Raw genomic sequence first — 20,526 nt, 5'->3', positions numbered from 1 at the left:
CTGTTGCTTCTGTGTACGCTGTGCATTTTATCTTTTTATTCAGCTTGTGTGCAATGAGATCACCAGCGTAGAAATGCCCTTATCACCTCAACGATATCAATAGTGCATTTGTAAATCAATCTAACGTGTCACACAATCAAAGACACTGTAATCTGTGTTTAACTTCAGCAGTGTTGCCAGAGAACAGGAAAGAATACCTACTATGAAGAATGATACAGTTTACTAACATAATAATAATAATAATAATAATAATAATAATAAATTCTATTTATAAAGCACATTTCATTGAGAAACAATCTCAAAGTGCTGAACATAGTCTTTCGTAGAATTGTTGGATGAATAGTTATTTGATATTGAGGTAACTAAGTTGCTAAAAAAAAAAGGGTTGTCTATTCTATTTTGAAAAGCACTTTAATGTCTTAATGTCTTTTCTTCACAAAAGGCCTTGTTCTGTATGCTTTTTACATTTGATAATGTCTTATCATCAAGGTTCACTCAAATGGAAAATATATTATGTTAATTCAAATTATATAATAGGGCTGGGTATTGGCAAGGACCTCACGATACGATAAGAATCACGATGCATGAGTCATGATACAATATGTATCATGATACATTGCGATACGATACAATACATATTGTGATACATTGTGATAGCCTACATAATTTACTGAAAATTTTAAAATGCAGGTGAAAATACAACTCCATCCACCACTCCCTGGAAGTGATCCTGAGGGTGGAGGGAATGTAAGGACATTTTAAATCCATTTAAAGCATAAATAATGTATCTATGACTGAATTCTATACTTAATTTTCTATATCTATTCCCTTTCTGGTTCTGTATATTTTCCTTGTGCAAAAAAAAGGACTAACTTTTTATTGTATCAATACTGTACTGCGGAAAATCGATCGGTGGAAAAATGTGGGGAAAATATTGTGATTTATAGCTGTATATTGCTGCGTATCGGGTACCGAGTCTGCCAGTAATGTGAGAAAAGCCGAAGAAGAAGCGGTCGCATTGAAAATGTTATTCAGAGTCGGTCAAAGAATTCGATTTAAACGGTTATTTCACCCCGGCCTATCATTTTTACACCTCATTTTTGTTACAGACATCTGTAAGAGCATGTGGATACCTTCACATTCGCGAGACAATGTCGGGAAATAGGTACGAAGATGGAGCTCATTTGAGCTAACCAGTTATCTACAAGCTCTGTTAGCTAGTTAGCTAGCTAATGATAGTGATACAGTAAATTAGCTATGTCACTGAAACAAACCGGAAACAGTCAGCACTCACTCAGATCAGCAATATTAATACCTAGCTAATGCTAGTCTCATAAATAAAATATTCCAAGTTAAATAACGTTACCTGAGATATGTTCCTTACTTTCTCTCTCTGGTGACGTGACTGTTGTGGCAGTGTTAATTCAAAATTCAGACAGCAGAGAACCCACAATGCTGTGCGGTGGCTGTATAGTCCAGACACTGTCCATACTTTGGGTGTGTCACAGAAAGTATCATCACCCAGCATTTCTTGATTCAATATATCTCAGGATATTCATGTATTCGTACAATCTCTGGATATTGTCCAGACACACTCCATATTTTCTGTATGTCACAATTTTGGGATATCTCCTGAAATGCACCAATTTCACCCAGTGCATTCCTTTGATTTTATGTTTTCAAAACGTTTCAAAAAATGTAACTTTTGAATTCACTCTGTTACATTGCTTTTATGCATTTGTTTTTTTGCCTTTCCGTAGTGCAATACTGTGCACAATTTTTAGAACATTCCAAATGTTTAAGATTGTGTCAGTTGTGTTCCAAATGAAGGCATTTTATATGTTTTATCAAAATGTTTCTGAAGGTTGCTTTTATAATTCATGATTATTATTCTCAGTATTAACCACCAAGACCCTCACATTTGCCACTGAAAGTGAGATGTAAGATAATATTGCAAAGTCTAAATCACTGTGCTTTAATTGTGAAGAGATGTTGCCAGTGTAGGAGACCAGTCATTAGTGTTCTCATTCTAAGGCAGTATTGTGTTTGTATGTGTTATTAGTGCCAATAAATAGAGAAAGTATTCTTGTAAAATTGCCAAATAGTTATATTAAAAGTTGTTTGACGCAGTAAAATGTCCAAATAGTTATATTAAAAGCTATTTGTCACCAGTGGCGATTTTAGACCCTTTTTAGGGGTGCTGAACCAGAGACAGGGGGACAAACAAATACAGTGGAATAGAGGCTTTATTTAAACAGTGGACGTCATTCTAAAAAGGGCATATTGGCAAATCAGTTGCTCTGGAGGCTGAGCACCCCTAAAGGTTTGATACTAGAATCGCCCCTGTTTGTCACAAACAACTTGATGTTCAGAAGTTAAAGGACAATGCTCGTTTTTGACAACCTGGACCTTATTTACGACATATTATAAGACGTTTGACTCACCGAGATCACTTTGGTGTAATTCGGAGGCATGTAGAAGAAATGTAAAATCCAGCGCGAGCCAGTATATTCAAGTAATGGCGGTGGTGGGGGCACTGGGAATGCAGTTTCTAAAAATCTATTTTCAGCATGCAGCGTGCTGGAGCAACGATTGCGCGCTGTGCCCATGCGTGCTGGAGCAAGTGGGGAAGCTATTTTGTTTCGAAAGACGTTTCTAAAGATCATATTACAGAGGCATGTGAACAACCACAACAGGCCTACGCTCTATGTAAGCACAACTAGCGATTCATAAAGACAGATTGATGAAAACAACCGTTTCTTGGCAGAAAATAGATTTTTAGAAACTGCATTCCTGGTGCCCCCACCACCGCCATTACATGGATATACTGGCTCACGCTGGATTGTAAATTTCTTCTACATGCCTCTGAACTACACCAAAGTGATCTCTGGTGAGTCAAACGTCTTATAATATGTCGTAAATAAGGTCCAGGTTGTCAAAAACGAGCATTGTCCTTTAAGAAGACCGAAACTTCTGAAAGTAGCAAAAATGGCAGGGTAGCAACATTCACTGTTGAGGCTTAAAAACAGCTATAAGTAAAATTGCTTGATAGAGATAAGAGACTGAAACTGCTGTGCTGACATACACTTGATCATGTACCTGCTTTTTTGCTGCTTGACTAAATGTTTGCACTTTCAAAATCAGCTGCTGTTTGTGTCATTTATCACTGTAGATTCAACACGTTTAGCTTATGTTTTAGATATGTAAATTAGGTAGACTATACTGGTGTTTTAGACTTTCAGATCAGTTCCCAACTAGAAATGGTGCTCAAAGAGCACAGCCCCCCGCCCCTGAATGCATGTCGTGGCTCTGTGCATGCCCAGATTTAATGGGTTCTAAATTGGCCCATGCTAAACCCCTCCACCGAGGAAAAGTGTCTAGTAGTTATTGGCCGACCGTGTTTGGGCGGCTCATGCACCCGCCTTGTGATTCAAATCCACTTTGGGATTCAATTCCATTCAAATCCACTTTGGAATTGAATGGGTTAGTTGACCCATGCGACACACCTACACAGTTTCATGAAAATCTGTCTTGTAGTTTTAGGGTAAACCTGGTCTAAAGAATGAATGGCTGGCAGTGTTTGGGCGGCTCCTGGACTCGCCTTGTGATTCAGATCCGCTCCAAAATTTAATGGGCTCTAAGGTGGCGCATGCTATACCCTCCCACCGAGTTTCATGAAAATCGGTGCAGTAGTTTTTGTGTAATCCTGCTAAAAGACCTATGTACGTAGCCTACTCATGCCACTGAAAACATTACCTCTCGCCCTGCGCTGTCGCTGGGGCGGAGGTAGTTAAGGTGTACAGTCATACTTAAGACATTGTTTTCAATTGTGTATAGGCTCTATAGTTAGTGATGGGTCATAGCCTTACCACCAGGTTGCGATAAAGTGCTATCAGGCCCCCTAAATCCTGTCAGCGGTAGAGATGGACAAGGCACCGCCTCATGGGGAGGTTTTCTCTTCTCGAGGGAGGGACAATAGCATGAAGCCAGCCCTCTGAGTGGAGGCTACATCGAAGAGCCTATAATCAGGATCACACAACAATAATGAATGGAAACACACCGCAGCCAAGAAAGTACAGAAAGCTAGGAACTATTTGAAGGGATTAAGCTATTTTATTGATTTCACAGCAAGAGATGGATTGGCCGGGTAAATCGGAGACCATTCTTTGGAACAGAAAGCAATTGTATCATACTTGTTGCTTTTGCTAGTAACAATTAGAGCAGGCTAGTTGAATATAGCCTACTGTAGGCAACATCAGATGAAAAAATAGCAGGTTTTTATTAAGAGACAATATGAGACTTTTGTGGTGTCAACTTTTGATTCCTAGTGGAACTTTAGTCCGTTTGGAATAACGAATCAGTGCATTTGGAGGACCATAAGACATTTTCCTTTCTTTGGAGGAACTCTGAAACAAGATCTAGTGGACTTTTATTTAATCTTATAAGAGGATCTGCTTTTCGTTAGAAACATGGGGAACATTGAGAGTGTGGATGGACATTCGGAGATGAAGCATCATATAATGCCGCTGAAAGTGCCCATGCCCGATCAGGCAGAGCTGGAGGAGAGATTTGCTATAGTTTTGGTAAGTGCTCTAAATTAGGTCCTGTACAAAACAAATCCTCGCATCTCTGTCGTAACACTCCATATAATCAGACAACTGCGTGTTTGCAGGCAAGGCTACGTTTGATTTGATATAACTTTGTAGCCTGGTAAGCCTAGGCTACATTAGTTCATTTGAGGTTGATGATTGAATGAATGTAGCCTTGTCGGACACATTTCAACCTTCTACCCAAGTCGCTAGGCTACAATATGTAAACTCATTAACACCAGAAACAAGCTGTTTATTCAACACATCAAACTACTCACACATTTATCTTGCAGGCATGATGATGTTACTGTAGTCATGTTGACGTGACAATGGAGAGGATTATTTTGGCTCCTGTGAGCGCTGTATGCGTGGAGCGATGTTGTATTGTCATGAGGGAGGCCAAAACACATTTTACACGTCCCTTCATCTGTAATGAGTTGCTGATATTGTAAATTGCCCCGACCCGTCCCACCCCCGCTCTTTCACTCTTTTTCCCCTCGCCTGGAGTTCTTTTGTTTCCAGAAAGTCAACTCGAGGCTCTGGGCTGATTTTGTGAAGTCTGCGTGGAGCGGCGATGGCCTGGTTTTGAGAGGGATCATTTTTACTTTCTAAAACATACGTTAAATTATATATACATTATTTGCATTGTGGAATTCATATTTGCTACGTTTATGTCAACACGTTTTTTCATCATTCGCTGACAGATTGTGAAAACAACATTTTCTGAATTCCCCCAAAACTCCCACACCCGAGAGCTCGTAAAGAACCACCCCCTCTCCTCTCCTCTCCTCTCCGCTCACCATCTTTGCACCCCGTCTTACAGGGTCGTAGTTGTCTGCGCGCTTTGTGATACTGTGCACACAGTCAACACCCACTTTTACAATTCACCACATTGGAAGTGCCAAGTGTGTCTCTCTTCCAAAATCAAGAGACAAATGACAAATGCCAGTTTGAATGATACGTTCCTTGTAGCTATTGCCATGAAGAAAAAGTAACTTAGGGCCTAATCAGAAAGTGGACTTTTGTTTAGATTGTATTTTATTTTGGAATGCCTTTGCTAGAAAAACATGATCAGGAATCTTATTTGGAATATCAACAAAGTTTACACCTCAGTTACAAGAGCTTGCATTTACCAACTTGGCTTATAACTCCTCAATTAATGAATGTATTACAGCCTAAAGCACCATTAATGCTTCTGAAAAGGCCTCATGTAAGTCATGTCCCTCATGTGAAGCATCCATAATGTGTGTACTACAAGTGTTTATACTGAGTGTGCCATTGATGATGTGATCAACCCCCACCACGCCCGCTCTAATTTTAGTCCCCTGCGGACTTCACAGTAAAACATACATCTGCTAAACCATGGCATCTCCCTGACACGAGGCTGCTGATTCGTCTTATTAAGATGTATTCCAAGAATGCCCGATTCTCCCAATATAATTAACCATATCCAGCCAGGGGCCCCGGGCGGCCACAGTGTCCATGGGCGCGATGCCACTGCTCATTGGCCGGCCTGGCAGGAGAGAGCTCAGTCACTGTTGGCCACTGTCACAGCTACAGCAGACTGCAGCAGCACAGCCAGGAACCATTCAGAGCACTCTTGTTGACTGCTGTGATAAGTCTCAGTTATTGTGACAAGTATTCAACTACTGTTCCCATCTCTCCCACACAGAGCTGACTCTCCCTACAGAAGCCAGTGGGTGGTCATGATGAAAGCCTGTATTTAGCTGACGATAAAGTTCCATGTGACGGTCGGGCGACATGCAGAATATTTTTAACCAGCATAATTTTCCAGAAACAACAGTAAAAAAGCTATAGCCTATGTTTATTAGGCCTACAGTCAGAGAACGATGACCAAAAGTGAGTCATCAGATTCAGAAATAGATTTACGGCATGATCCCTGGGAAAAATATGGCAGCAGGAGATAGAGCTGACACAAGTCCACTATCGTCCTTAGCTGCTGTTGTATTATCTGGCAGACTGTTCCATCCACCCGGTAGCACCAGATTTCCTCTGGCTTCGTTTGATTTCGTGGGAAAGAACAACGCGTGTGTTTTCAGATGTCTTATCAGACAATGGTCGTGGCTCTGCGCTGCCTGGCTCTTGTTTGGAGATAAAGCGACATCAAAAAGCATCTGAATCGGGGGTTAAAGGTCATCAGGAAGAGATGGGCGGCGGCTTCTGGCTGAGCTCAGACGTGGCCTTTCCCTTCCTACGACAGCCGACAAGATGAAAACTAGCTCAGTGACGGGAGACGTAGTTGTCAACTATAGGGTCGAAGTGAAAACGTCTTCCGTGGAACGTTTTCGCAAATTCAGAATGTTCCTCTGCCTCTGTGTTAGTTGTCAGAGGCATACATGGAAATAAACAATCTGATTTCCATAAGGGGTGTTTCTCTTATCTTCCACCTCCCCCTGCTGAGCTTCCGGTGTGTGTGTGTGTCTGTGTGTGTGTGTGTGTGAGTGTGTGTGTGTGTGTGTGTGTGTGTACAGTATGCATGTGTAACCCATACATTTCTGCTTTCTCAGATTCAAACCCCGGTCTCCAGTGGGACAGACACCGTTTTAGCCAGCTTCTCTTCATCAGCATGGGTGGACTGTATTTATATTGGGGGAGTGAGTTTAACCAACAACTCGTTACTTACTCGGGACTCACAAGGACTCATTTTCACATGGTTACATATGTGTGTGTGTGTGTGTGTGCTGTACAGTATGTACACTATTGTTTATTCTTTATTCGTATCCCCATGAGCTTCCGCAGCAGCGGTTGCTAGTCTTCCCAGGGTCCACCTAAAATAATACAAACACTGAGAATATCCAGACATACAAACACCAACTGGTACCCTGTCAGTCTAGACACAAACTACATACAATATGTGTGTGTGTGTGTTAATAGTATGTGTGTATTTATATATGTACAATGTGTGTGTGTGTGTATTTATGTATGTACAATGTGTGTGTGTGTGTATTTATGTAATGTGTGTGTGTGTGTGTGTGTGTGCGTGTGACCCTATCTAGTGGGACAGCATCCCCCCATCCCAGACAGCTCTCAGACGTCCCATTGGATTGGCCAGGGCGTAATGATGTCATGGGTGCAGTCCTTGCCAGTGTAGTAATATCCCTGAACTAATGACTTTAGCAGGACGTCCGCAGATGGGTGAGGGGAGGGGACGAGGGTAAGAGACCCCTGGGTTAAATTAGACCACTTCATGCGGTCTTGCAAATGAAATGCTTGGGTCAAGTCTAACCGGGAGCATGTGCTAAAGGCATCTCCCCCCTTTCTCTCTCCTCTCTCTCTCTCTTTCTCTTTCTCTCTCTCTCTCTTTCTCTCCTTCTCTCTCTCCACTGTCCAGCGTCTTCAGAAACAGCCGCAGCTCTGTATTCTGTGGCTGGAAACAGCTGCCCGACATTCCCCCCTGTCTTTTTACATAGGAAATTGCATTGTAGGCATTCGGCCGCCGAGAACAGTTTTCCCTTACAATAGGATGTGTGTTCCTGGAGACAGCTACCGGCCCTACTACATGTCATTAGTGCAACTAGCAGCCTAGCATCGCAAGGCCACCTAGACCTCACAGACAGATGTGGGCTCACTCACACACAAACACGCACGCACACACAAACAGGGCCTTAGTCAGTCATCATCAATCAGTAGGGATATCTCCCTCGAGATGTCTGGATTTTTTTCTCCTATTACCTTCCCATTGTGTCCTTGGGACTCTTCCATTCCTTTGACTTTACCATATGGGGTTGTGGGAAATGGAGTTCCTATGGAAATAGAACTCTCGCTTTTGTTTTCCCGCCTTTTTCATTCCTCCAGCCTGGCTCACTATGGCATGTCTGGCTTCTATGCCCAGTTATAACCTTCTCCATATGACTTTCCCGTTGGGGGGGGGGGGGTGGTGGTAGGGGCCGTTTCCGAAGGTGTGCTGCCGGAGTGAGTGAGTGAGCGGGGTACTTGTCGTTGGGTTCAGGAGGGGGGTATCCTCTTTCAAAACTCCCCCGCCGGATTCCTGTGGTCTGGTCTAGTCTGGGGCCACAGGAGGACTCGGAGAGAGAGGGAGAGAAAGAGAGAGACGGAGGGAAAATTCCCCATTGAACTGGCCGTCTGCCACCGCGCCTGGTTGTAATGACTTTACCCAGCGCTCCTCCAACAGTCCGCGCACGTCTTTCAAAGCTGTTGGGAACAACGGTTATTTCCTAAAGACTTGATTGAGCTGGAAGCCGGGTCGGGCGGATTCGTCCGTCGCTGCCTCACTCTACCTCCTTCACCTCGTCCGTTTTGCTCCTGACATGGCGTTGCATCATAGGATGACGTGCCCTCGGTTTCGCTATTGAGGTCTCATTGTGGTGGAAAGGAAAGTCCCTCTGGTTAGGAGTGAGCTCACCCATATTTGTTTGGCAACAAAGTTTTTGTGTCAGTGAAGGTCAACGGTAGTTAAGTGAAATTCAACAGAAAGTACCGACAGAGTGGTCCCTCCACCCTCTCGGTGACATCGCTACGCCCCTAGAGCCGGCCTTCAAAAGAACCTGGAGAGCTGGGAGTGTTTGATGGCTGCCACTCAAGTGGAACTAATGGAGTCCAGCTGTGCGCCGTGTCGATGGGACATTAAACCTAAATCATTTTCATTCGTTTTTTTTATGTATGTGCTCTGCCCCGCAAACATCATTCCACTTTTCTCAAAAGTCTAGAATGTGTGTGTGTGTGTTGGTAGGGGGTGGTTAAGCCTTTGTTTGTTTATTGTGCCGCAAACTGACATCGGGGGAGAATGTACATCTGTCTCCCTGCTCCGCTAGCCAACCAGACCCTGGGAGATGACCCTGGCTGGGCAGGGAGAAGGGGATTGTGGGAGCATGTGTGCATGGCCAGGGTACATGCTGTGTCCAGAGGCTACTGCAGGTGGTAAGCAGGCAGACAGACAGGCAGGAAGGGAAGCAGTCCAGTCCACCTGGCTCTCCCTAGCCCCAATGACAATTTGGTCTTTTATATCCAAATAAAGCAAATCAAGTTGAAGGACATTGCTTTAAGTGACCACAAGTCAATGACAAAAAAATCATCTTTGAAGTGCACTGGACAGCGCCCACAACACAACAAGAAGTGCTTTTGTTCCATTTGCATAATGAGACCAGTGCATTGGTAATTATGATGAAATGGCTGTCACTCAATATCAATATTTAGAACATGTGCATTTGTCACCCCCTCCCCAAAAAACATGAAAGTAGCAGATGACTATTATTTTGAAAAGATAAATTAGATAAATTGTGCGTGTGTGTGTGTGTGTGTGTGTGTGTGTGCCCGTGCATCTCCTTCATGTGATTGCCTGAGCAGTTAATTATACAGTCATTAGACAGTCAACTGACTACCTCAATAATATTAATGTGTGGTCAAGAGAAGTTACACTACACACACACACATACACATTCTAGAATCAGCCGCTTTGTATGACAGTGTTTATGCAGTGAGGGTGTGTGTGTGCACGGGTGCGTGTGTTAGGGCAGAGATGGGGGGTGGGGGGGGGGTTTAGCTCACTGCTCTGATGCAGCTGCACCGAGCCTCTAGGTTGTAGAAGTGGTTTCCTCCTCAATACAATGGGGACTCTGTCAGTCAGTGTTGTTTTAAAGAGGGGGCCTCAACCCCTGGTTCCTTTTGTGCCTCTCTCTCTCTCTCTCTCTCTCTCTCTCTCTCTCTCTGTCTCTCCCTCTCTCTTTCTCTGCACTGCTGTAAATCCATTTAAAGAGGTAATGGATTATGGCTCAGTGCTACTTATCAATTCCCATCCCAATGATATATGGCAATGACCTGACTGGCCCGAGAAAGACCTTACATAATGGGGAACTTCCCTTTCTGTCTATTTCTATCAGTTTCTCTCTATTTCGTATTTGTAGCCTACTTCTGCTTTTTGGTGGGGGGTGGAGTGCATTCATTTTGAGAGTGCCTAGGGCTGCCCCGGTCTACTCTGACGTCTCAGAGCGGATGAAGGAACTCAGAGACATGTGACAGAGAGCTGGGAAACTTGGGAATCACATGGGTCCCAATCATACATGAACTCTTCTCTTCTTCTTCTGCTTCTTTCTCAGATTGAGTTTGTTTGAGCTTGTTTCTTTCTGACTCAAAACGACTTCCCTGAACGACTTCCCTGAAATGCTGACCGGCTTTTAAAAAAATATTTTCCTAGATGAAAACACCGCAGTACCGTACGTCGGAAAACGGGTCGGTTTAGACCCGACGTCCCCCGACGTTGAATAGAACGCAAATAGAACTCAGTGGAATAGAAACAATCCAAGGGATTCCACGCTGTCCCGGTCGCGGTGTCGCCTCTCGAACGTGGCACTGGGCTGTGTGTCAGAGGGCCCGGGCCAGGGCCGGCCAGGGTCACTGGAGCGCGTAGCGTGTAGCTTCACCTGCATTCCTGACATTCTGCTCGTGCGAGTTTCCTGCCCGGGGCCTGGCCCTTCTCTGTCCGTCAGTCCGTCTCTATGCCTGGAGAGGTGGCCAGGGGCCAACAAACAGGATATCCATCTCACAGGAACTGATGAAAAAAAACACACATCTGATTCATGACCGATTGTAGTGGTCTTTTGTTTATATCTTACTCATAACCTTGTTATTCCTGTACATGGGCACAGGGCCCTCCAGTGTCAAAACACATTAACAGGAATGTAAGTCATTGTTGGGTCAGTAGCAATGTTTAGTCAGGTGGAGGGGGAGCTTCGGGTGTATTCTTGGGGTCGGAGATGTGTTTTGGATGTTTACAACGAGCACCTGTCTGAAGTACTTACTTTTTAGACTCAAGGTGAAGAGTGAAATGCTACCGTTAACTGTCGGTTTTGTTCACGCTGGAGGCTGGAAAACATCTGGCTCCTTGCCGCCACAGCGACCCTGAACTCTGGACATTTCTCTGTTGATCTCTGGCCTCGGTCGTAAGCAGGCAGGCTTCAAAGGGTCAAAGACAATAATTGTCTTGAAATTGAACTCAGCCGGACTTTGAAGGCTGTGAGTCCATCAGCTCCCGTGTCCCAGTCCTATTGTTGGATAGGTAAATACATGAACTCATAGCTTGCAAGTTCCAGAAATACCTAAATTCCCCCTCAAATGGCACCACGACAACACCTACTCTTTATGACTCTCATTGCAACGGAATGTCTGTGTCTAATGCCTTGAGTGGCAATCACAAAGCTAGCGCCTGGTAGAAAAGTTATTTCTCTTTACTGCCTGGACCAAAGGTCAAAGGATACGGAGGGGGGTCAACCCAGACCTTAGACCCAGACCCTAGCACACCTGGACAAAATACTATTTATCAATACTCTTATGGATACTCAGGGGGCACTTGATTTCACTTGCCTAGTACTTACGAAGCCAATGGCAGAGAACTAATAATTCAAACTTTGAGGTAAATCAAGTGTGTGATGCGTGAGTTTGACCCAGAGCCCAGACCCCAGCTCTGGGCTGCCAGACGGCAGTGAGACCAGCAGGAAGAGCGGCAGGTATACCAGCACAGGCGGGCTGGCATTCACATCACAGCTGTAAAGGGTGCCGCCGTTAACTTCCGCATCACGATGGCGTCATGGCAATTTTTTTTTTTACACCCCCTGATTTGTGTTGTAATGCTTTTCAGGAGGCATCACAGCTGTTGGAAGGGCAGTAAGCTTCAATGAATTGTTCATGGGGTTGATGAGATTGCATAAGATTAAAGGGATTATATGACGTTATGCTGTGGCTGTAAATCAGCGACTTAACTTTTAGCGTTATTGAATAAATGACAGTTTCTCTTGCGTTTCTAGCAGGGTTCAGCTCTTCTGGTCGCCGGTGACGTCTGTTGCTTTGTTTGGGTCGGTCGGATTGGAATGTTTTCACTTGTCTTCAGGTTTCACCTCTCTAGAATGTGGTCTGGCCACTGGCTCTGGCTTTGCATGTGAATGCAGAGAGTGGTGGTAACTCAGCCAGAGCCCGTTATTACCTTAATGTGGCTGTTGAGCCTGCCTGGGTTTCCTTCTGTAAACAAGGCCCAGCAGGGGGAGAGATAGAGCCCCCCCCCCCCCCCCCCCTCCCCTCCCCCGATACCCTACTTCTTTCATTCCATCTCTCCCCCCTGCTCTGATTCCCTCCTCTCTCTCTCCCTCTCTTTCCTTCTCTCTCTTTCCTTCTCTCTCTCTCTCTCTCTCTCTCCCCCCCCTCTCTCTCTCTCTCTGGGAGAGGTGGCAGTGGCTGGTCTGTGGGCCCCAGCAGTCCTCCAGTGTCTTTGTGCTGGGGGGGCATGCTTTGTTGTGATTGGCTGGTTCATGTTACCTTGTAACAAGCGGTAGGAGCATCAGGTGTCGTTGCAGAGAAAGCGGGGGGATCGTTTCCCATGATGCACCACTCTGAGTGCAACAGGTTACCTGATCGCTGGAAAAACACCAACACGCACAAACGCACGCACGCACGCACGCACGCACACACACACACACACACACACACACACACAAAATCTAGGGAACAGAGGAGCTGAGGACGTCCTTTGGCGAAGGCGACAGCCGAGGTTCCAGTCTCTCTCCCGGTTCTCTCTCGCAGCGTTCCACTCCCAGGCGGGAGAACTCAGCAGAACAATAGACACACCCCTGATGGCGGCAGGGGGAAAAAAAGGCCAGTGACAGAGACTATCTTCAGACGCTGTCAGGGATGGCGTCTCTCTCCCCGATACATTTACAGTACGCGGACACGCCCTTGTTTACGGTATGATGTAATCCCCCCCCAGGTCATTGGCTTGTATGGTGCTGCATCCTGTCAGGTATTCCCAACAAGGATGTTAGGCAACAGGTGTCTGTACCTATATACTGTTAGGACACCCTTTCGTCGAGGGTGTACGGTAAACTCCATTCCATATTTTGACATTGAGTAAACCTGCCTCAAGATCACCACACTGATTACAACAAATTGCACAACCATAGCAAATGAAAGCTGGTGCAGTGCCCATTTTTTCAGTCAGTACTGCTCCACTGAGGGTAGAGGGCCAGGTTAAGAGAGAGGCTGGGTTGTCTCTACTGGGTCGTCTCTACCCTGACTTCCTCTCTTCTCTTCTCTAGCGGGGGTTTGGCTTGAACCAAATCCAGACGACTCCACTCCGTTTTGGCACAAATAATGGTCCGCCGCCCAAACTCGGCTTGGCGTTTCTCGTCCAGCAGGCCTAAGATGTGCTCTGTTCCAAAAATAATAATAATAATTGTAAAAAATCCTAAAGAAAACACTGGTACACTAAGGCCGAAATAATGTTGTTTTCTCTGCAGCCATCTTGGATCTGTTTCTGGCGAGGATCAACAACATTTGCCAGACAATACCCATCATTAGAGAGCTTCAGGACTTTCCTACTCCTCCGTTGTCAGCTCTGGGTTTTCCTCTCAACTGGCACTTTTGAGTTCAGAAGGAGGCCAGCTTTCTCACTTAGTATAAATGCTTTGAGAAAGAAAGTTAATTAGAAGTTAGAAGAGAAACCCTGTATACAGTAACTGTCACGCTTGTTCAAGTGTACTGTATACATGGACTCCATTATAGCTGGGTGTGTTTTGGTGACAAAAGTTAGTACAGACCTCTGACACCCTACATTCAGTACAGGGGGGTGGAAGTGTGTGTTTCTGTGGTTGTATGTGTGTGAGTGTGAGAGAGAGAGAGAGTGTGTGTAAGTGTGTGTGTGTGTCTGAATGTGTGTGTATGCGTGTGTGTGTGTGTGTGTGTGTGTGTGTGTGTGTGTGTGTGTGTGTGTGTGTGTGTGTGTGTGCGTGCGTGTGTGTGTATGAAAGAGAACAAACCAGGTCAGAGACAGGCCAGCGGAGGTGGAAGATGACTGTCTGGGTCTGCATGTCCGTGTCTGGGCTTTCACATGCTGCATTCATCCTCTCTCTCTCTCTCTCCCCCCCCTCCAACCCCCCCCCTCCACCCTCTCTCTCTCCGTCTCTCCCCTTGACAAGGTCTGGCGTCTGTCTAGCGTATGAAATGGTAGACAGCGCTAAAGTAGACAGGAACAGTAGCTAGTTACTGACAGGTCTTAAACGGAAGTCTTAAGGTTGTGCTGATGTGTCTCTGTGTGTGTTTGCAACGACCTGTGTGTGTCTGTGTGTGTGTTTGCAAGGACCCGTGTGGGTGAGTGTGTGTATCCATGGAAGCTTACTGTATGTGTGTGTGGGTGTGTTTCTCACAGCTTACCAGGCCACCTAATGACATGGCTCACGGCTCCCTGTGACTCATCTGATCTACTCAGATTCAGTCCAAACGCATCAGCACTTTATTGGACTTGTTTTTGTCCCAGAATGCACCACCTCAGAGATCTCGGCGCAACAAACTCCTGCTCACTCTCTGGAAAGCGACCAGAAAAACCCAGATCAAAACAAGACAGAAGTCCTGCTCCAGAAATACACGCCGGCTGTCTTTTTTTCTCGTGTTATTTCAGCCAAAAGTGGGACTATAAGACTAAGAGGAAACTGGGTTGATGATGGGTAGATAGGAGAGAACAGTGTGTGTGTGTGTGTGTGTGTGTGTGTGTGTATGTGTGAGAGACATGAGCTGGTTTGTTGTCAATATCTGCCCTGTCTTATCGCTGTCTAGGTGTTGAGCTGTGAGAAAGAGAGCCGGGTGGGGGGTTGGGCGGGGGGTCGCATCCTGTTGTTCCCCCATGTGTCCCTCCTCAGTACGGAGAGAGTGTGTGCGTGCGCGTGGGTGTGCGCGACCTCTTCTGCGGCCTTGTCGCAGGTCATAAACGGGAACCGGAGCCTAATTGGTCAGACCGGAAAACGATTGGATTAACAGCTCCCCTATAGGTCAGATGAAGCTGCCCAAAGCCGGCAGTGCCCTCCTTCATCACGGCGGTGTTCGTCATCACCTGCTGGCAGACGCGGGCCTGTGCGTGACTGTGGCCGGGGTCCCTGCCCTGCTCAGATTCACATGGCCCTCCCGGGCTCCCGTCCTCGAACCCGACACCACCTCTCAGCGACTTCAACTGATACCCTGAACCCCTGAAAGACTGAGGAGTTCCCCTTCCTCTCTATCTCTTTCTCTCTCTCTCTCTCGCTCTCTCTCTCTCTCTCTCTCTCTCTCTCTATCTCTCTGATGTGTGGCTTGTGTGAAGTGCCTATCCCTTTAAAATGTCTCCCGGCTGATCTGCCCCCTCTGTGTATTTCTGTTCCTCTCTCTTTCTCTCTCTCTCTCTTTCTCTCTCTCCGTCTCATGTGTTATTTATTCCATTGCAGTCTCACGCTTCCCCTTTTGTTTGATTTTTCCAATGATCTTTTGTTGAGTATTTGATTTGTGTGTGTGTGTGTGAGAGAGAGAGAGAGAGGGGGGGGGGGAGTAGAGAATGTGAGAATGTATCATCTGCCTTGAGAATGGCAGATTTCTAGTTAAGAGCTAGAGTTTAGCAGCACTGCTGCAGCCACAAACTCAAACAGCCATCTGGGCTGCAGGGCCTAATTCTGCTCTCCTCCTCACGGCCCTCAGTGTCCCTGGCCACAATGGGGGCCTAATTATTTTGGAAGATAATGGAGACAGTAGAACCAGTGGGTCTGGTTGGGCAGTGGCTAGTTAGGGCAGTGTTCTTGCATAACATCGTCCCTGCCCACAAGCTATTGTTTGACGATATGTTATTGGGAGAAAAACAGCTCAAATGTCACATGGCGGGATCGGGACTTCATCAGAACAGCTCAAACAAAGCGCCTTTTGTGGGGCTGATGGCAGGTCAGACAAGACAGGCCTTCGCAGAGAGCAGCGCTGGTGGGTGGCTTGGCTCCGTCACAACTTCCAGGCATTTTTGTTGAGGTTCGCAATCAAATATCAATCATTCTTCTCTTTCAAAATTTGCCCAGACCGGTCAACTTAGTCCTAACCTTTGCAGAAGTAGCTATTTGGGAGTTTAGTAAGTACGACTTTCTGGGTTTCTTCTGTAAACACAGGAAGCATGAGATGGTATCAGTGGAGTAGAAAGTGAAATGCAATTATCTTAATTGGATTATGTGGCTCCAATTACCCAAATAAAGGCCATAGGAAACATCCTCTCTACACTGTAGAGACAGGACAGGCCTAACCCTAACCCTGCTCTAAAAGTCTCCAAGCACACCTTCTGGATTCTAAAAGACTGTTAACCAGTATACACACACACACACACACACACACACACACACACACACACACCTCGGGCTGACACTCAAGGTCAGTGTCTTCACTCCAATAAGAACATGGACTAATCCAATGATTGTATGCGGTATATTACAATTGTTATTAAGTATTTTATTGTTTTTTTTTTTTTTTTTTTTAGTTTGTTTATATTTGTTATGAAGTATTTTATACAAAGTGACTTTTTCTACATTTTAGGCCACTGTAAGGCTTTCCTATAGCAAGAAAAGTGTGCAAAAGTAAATGTCCCATCAGATTTTGTTTCTCTTTGAACAAGTTGGGTTTTCAGTTTGTTTTTAAGCTCACGTTAGAGAACAGAAGCCTCATCTGGTGTTTTACTCTTCTCATTCAGTTTGGATTACTTTCACTGGCTTATCTCGCTTTCAAATCTCAATAATAGTTGATTGAAAAACATTCAGCTTTTTAGGACTTTTTCCCTTTAGGGTCTAAAGCAATAAGCAACATCTCTGTCTGTCTGGACTGTTGCAGCCTGCATGCTGCAGAATTGAATTAGAAACGTGAACACTGCACTTTGCTCTTATGGCCCGAGGTCCTTCCCTGATCCGCTGGACCGGCCAGAAAAACAAGCAGTGGGGAACAGGCTCTGGTCCTGGCCTGAGGCTGGGCCAGATACATCAGGATCTATTGCCCTGTCAACCCATGTAATCATGCGTGTTTGCATGGAGGCCCAGCTACGTTCCCATAAAACACACCGCCATAAAGACTGGATTTGTAGTCCTCACAGGTAATGCAGGATTTGTAGTCCTCACAGGTAATGAAGTCGTAAAAGCATCTCTGGCATGGGACTCATGCAGACCGACGCACTGTTTGGAACGTCCCAGTGGCCTCGTCACGGAGGTTTTTAGACCCATCAATCCTCGTACAAGCAGACAGAAGCTGTAAACAAGGGGGATGTTACTGGTTACCCACAAGTGTCGTCCCCTTTATTTGTTATTGCCCGAGTCTCGCTTGGCTACATTATTGCATTTAGTGGTAATAGATAGCTTCCTAGCCTGGCCTGGCACTTGCATGGACAAAGAGAGCGGTGGGGGTGGGGGCTTAAACATCAACACCCCTTCCCAAATGTGTAACCTTCCAGGGGGGGGGCGATTGTGTGGTGGGTAAAGTTCTCCTCCATAGAGAGAAATAGTACAGGGGAGGGAGAGAGGGGGAGAAAATAAGAAAGAAAGAAAGAAAGAAAGACACAGAGAGAGAGAGAGAGAGAGAGAGAATTTATAGCAAATTTGTAACCATTATAAACAGGACGCATTCCTTCTGTAATTCTGGACATCTGGAATGCACAGCGTTTCTCTTTTTTTCTCCGCTGTGTGGGTTTGGGAAGGCGAGGCCTGTCAGGGAGCGCTAATCTAACAGTTTCTCACCGCTCTGTCTCCGGAGCTCTTCTCTTCTCGGCGGCTTCGGCGTTGTTTTATTTTCTTTTTTCAATAAATTGTAACGTTACTTCCAAAGCACCGGTGATTATACGGTCTCTGTTTCTGTGCGCGCCGAACAACGCCAGACGCAAAGCGGTTGTTATGCGACGCTGAAGAGTTCAGTTTAGTCTAGACTGTGGAGTTAAGTAGGAGCAGCTCGGGCCTATCTCATGCAGACAGTAAGGCAGCAGGGCAGTGGGGCACAGGAGCAAAGTGTCACAGCGCCCATTCATCCCAGTCATAGTGATTCACTACGTGCTGCTGGAGGAAGCTAAATAGGCTCCACTGTGGAAAACAAATAAAAATACTCACATGTGATATTCATTGTCTATGAATCATCTAAGGTTAGCCTGAGTTAGCCTGCTATTGGGAGGGGAAGTAGGGGATAGTTGTGCCATCCGGTGTTAGTGCTACATAGGGCTATGTAAAGAAAATTGGATTAGCATGTATGGGCTGTGATGTGTAGTCGGATTGTGTGAGAGGAGAGTGTGAGTTATAGATGGCGGTCAAAGTTCAAGCTGACAGGCAGTATGTGGCGAGGCCTGGGGGTGTGCGTGTGTGTGTGTGTGGTGAGGGGGGTTACTGTGCATGCGGGTTCCAAGTGGCGGGTCGTGAACAAACACCCCTTTATGCTCTCTTCAAAGAGAAAACGCTGAGGTGATCAGTTTTCAGGAGGTGCAAACCGTCTCTTAAACTTGTTACACTTCCTAGCCTTTTAAGAGACTTCCAAGTTGACCTCTGTTAATTGGCTGGTGACTCATACCAGGAAGTAGTAACTCTTGCTCATGTCAGCCATTGTGTTTGCATTTGCAGTGGTGAAGAAGACATGAAGAAATACTTAACTGGGTCAGTCTCAAACAACAAATTAGACTAATCGTCATGCTAAATGGCTCATTTTGAGCCACAGTAAAACTAGCTGCCTGGGGCCCGATTGTATGTGGTGTTAACTGTTTTTACAGCCCGAGTAGATGATACTCCCAGCTCCTTTCTCTGACGGAGGCTTTCTGTGTTTAAAATTACTAGTCTAGCCAGAAACCAGATTTGCAAGCGCAGGGGAGATTTGGGCGATCTCACGCAACAGGATGCTCAGAGTTAACACAGGAAATGAGGTCATTGTGTGGCTAACCGGGTTTGGGTAGAGGCCTTGCTGACCCCAGCAGGAGTCAAGGCCCTGAAAGACATGACACTGACACAGTCATCACCCCACCGTCGCAGTTAAGATAACCAGATGACTTACTGAGGCTAATGAAATCTGTTCCCGACACTCTCCTCTTTTCCGTTTTCAGAGTTCCATGAACCTGCCGCCCGACAAAGCCAGGCTCCTAAGACAGTATGACAACGAGAAGAAGTGGGACCTCATCTGTGACCAGGTACACGTCTTGTATACCTCAATAATACACCTGCACCGAGCTAATACAGGTGTTATGGGTCTATCTGTTCAGTCTGCACTAACACCTACAAATTGTGTGTACTGTATGTGTGTACTGTATGTGTGTGTGTGTGTGTGTGTGTGTGTGTGTGTAATTTTGTCTGTTTGTATAAGTATGTCCATGCATGCAGGTGAGACTTTGTTTGTGTATGTGTGTGTGTGCAGCTATGTTGTGGCAACAATAATGTTTTGGGCTGTTGATTGATGTTCAGCTGCCTTACTCACTTGTGTGTGTGTGTGTGTGTGTGTTAGGAGAGGTTCCAGGTGAAGAACCCCCCCCACACCTACATCCAGAAGCTTAGGGGTTACTTAGACCCTGGAGTCACACGAAAGGTGAGAGCCTCCACCCACCCCAGCCAGAGATAGCAGCTCTGTGGTTGGTCTTAAAGTGCAAATGTTTTCCTCTCATATTTCATACAAGCTTTCTTTTAAACTGCATAGTTTACTCTTTAGTGTCTTTTTCCCTTCACTAGATTTATGAGTTGTATATTGTGAGAACCTTTTTGTTATTTGCAATATAGCTACTTAGTTGTACAGCAGTGCTTCTTCATGGACGTGTAAACACCTAAAGGTCTGATATCAACTGCTTCTCCCCCCCTTTTCTGCTGCAGAAGTTTCGTAGGCGGGTCCAGGAGTCCACTAAAGTCCTGAGGGAGCTGGAGATCTCTCTGAGGACCAATCACATCGGGTAATCTACTCTCCCTTCCCCCCTCTCGGCCTATCAAATCGTAGAGTGAGAGGATGAGAGGATCCCTGACATTTTCCCTACACTTCCCCTCTATTTCCATTGAAACCTTTGGGCCGTTTCCCAAGACACATACAGTACCCGCCAAATGGAGAAATGTCTGTGAAAAGAAGCCATTAGTCCTGAACCAGCCTAGGCTTAATCTAATGTCCAGGAAACGACCACAATTCAGTGACCTACACGAACTGAAGCGAGAAG

The 20,526-nt window shown here is 45.6% G+C and overlaps 1 protein-coding gene across 1 annotated transcript in view; it reads left to right on the top strand.

Annotated features, from left to right (window-relative positions):
* Window positions 1–4,469: 4,469 nt before the first annotated feature.
* fmnl3 (formin-like 3) overlaps window positions 4,470–20,526 on the top strand; it is a gene marked incomplete at its 5' end in the record, with an annotated part of 34,063 nt that continues 18,006 nt past the window's right edge. Inside the window, 4 exons of the mRNA XM_084461750.1 lie at window positions 4,470–4,583; window positions 19,441–19,524; window positions 19,836–19,916; window positions 20,195–20,271. Coding sequence (XP_084317876.1) covers window positions 4,470–4,583; window positions 19,441–19,524; window positions 19,836–19,916; window positions 20,195–20,271 — 356 coding nt within the window. The remainder of the gene's footprint in view (window positions 4,584–19,440; window positions 19,525–19,835; window positions 19,917–20,194; window positions 20,272–20,526) is intronic.

This window comes from Borostomias antarcticus (genome assembly GCF_949987555.1).
Source record: "Borostomias antarcticus genome assembly, chromosome: 3".
Classification (NCBI taxonomy): Eukaryota; Metazoa; Chordata; class Actinopteri; order Stomiiformes; family Stomiidae; genus Borostomias; species Borostomias antarcticus.
The sequence above is the reverse complement of the archived record's forward strand: the minus strand, read 5'-3'. Positions and strand labels throughout refer to the sequence as shown.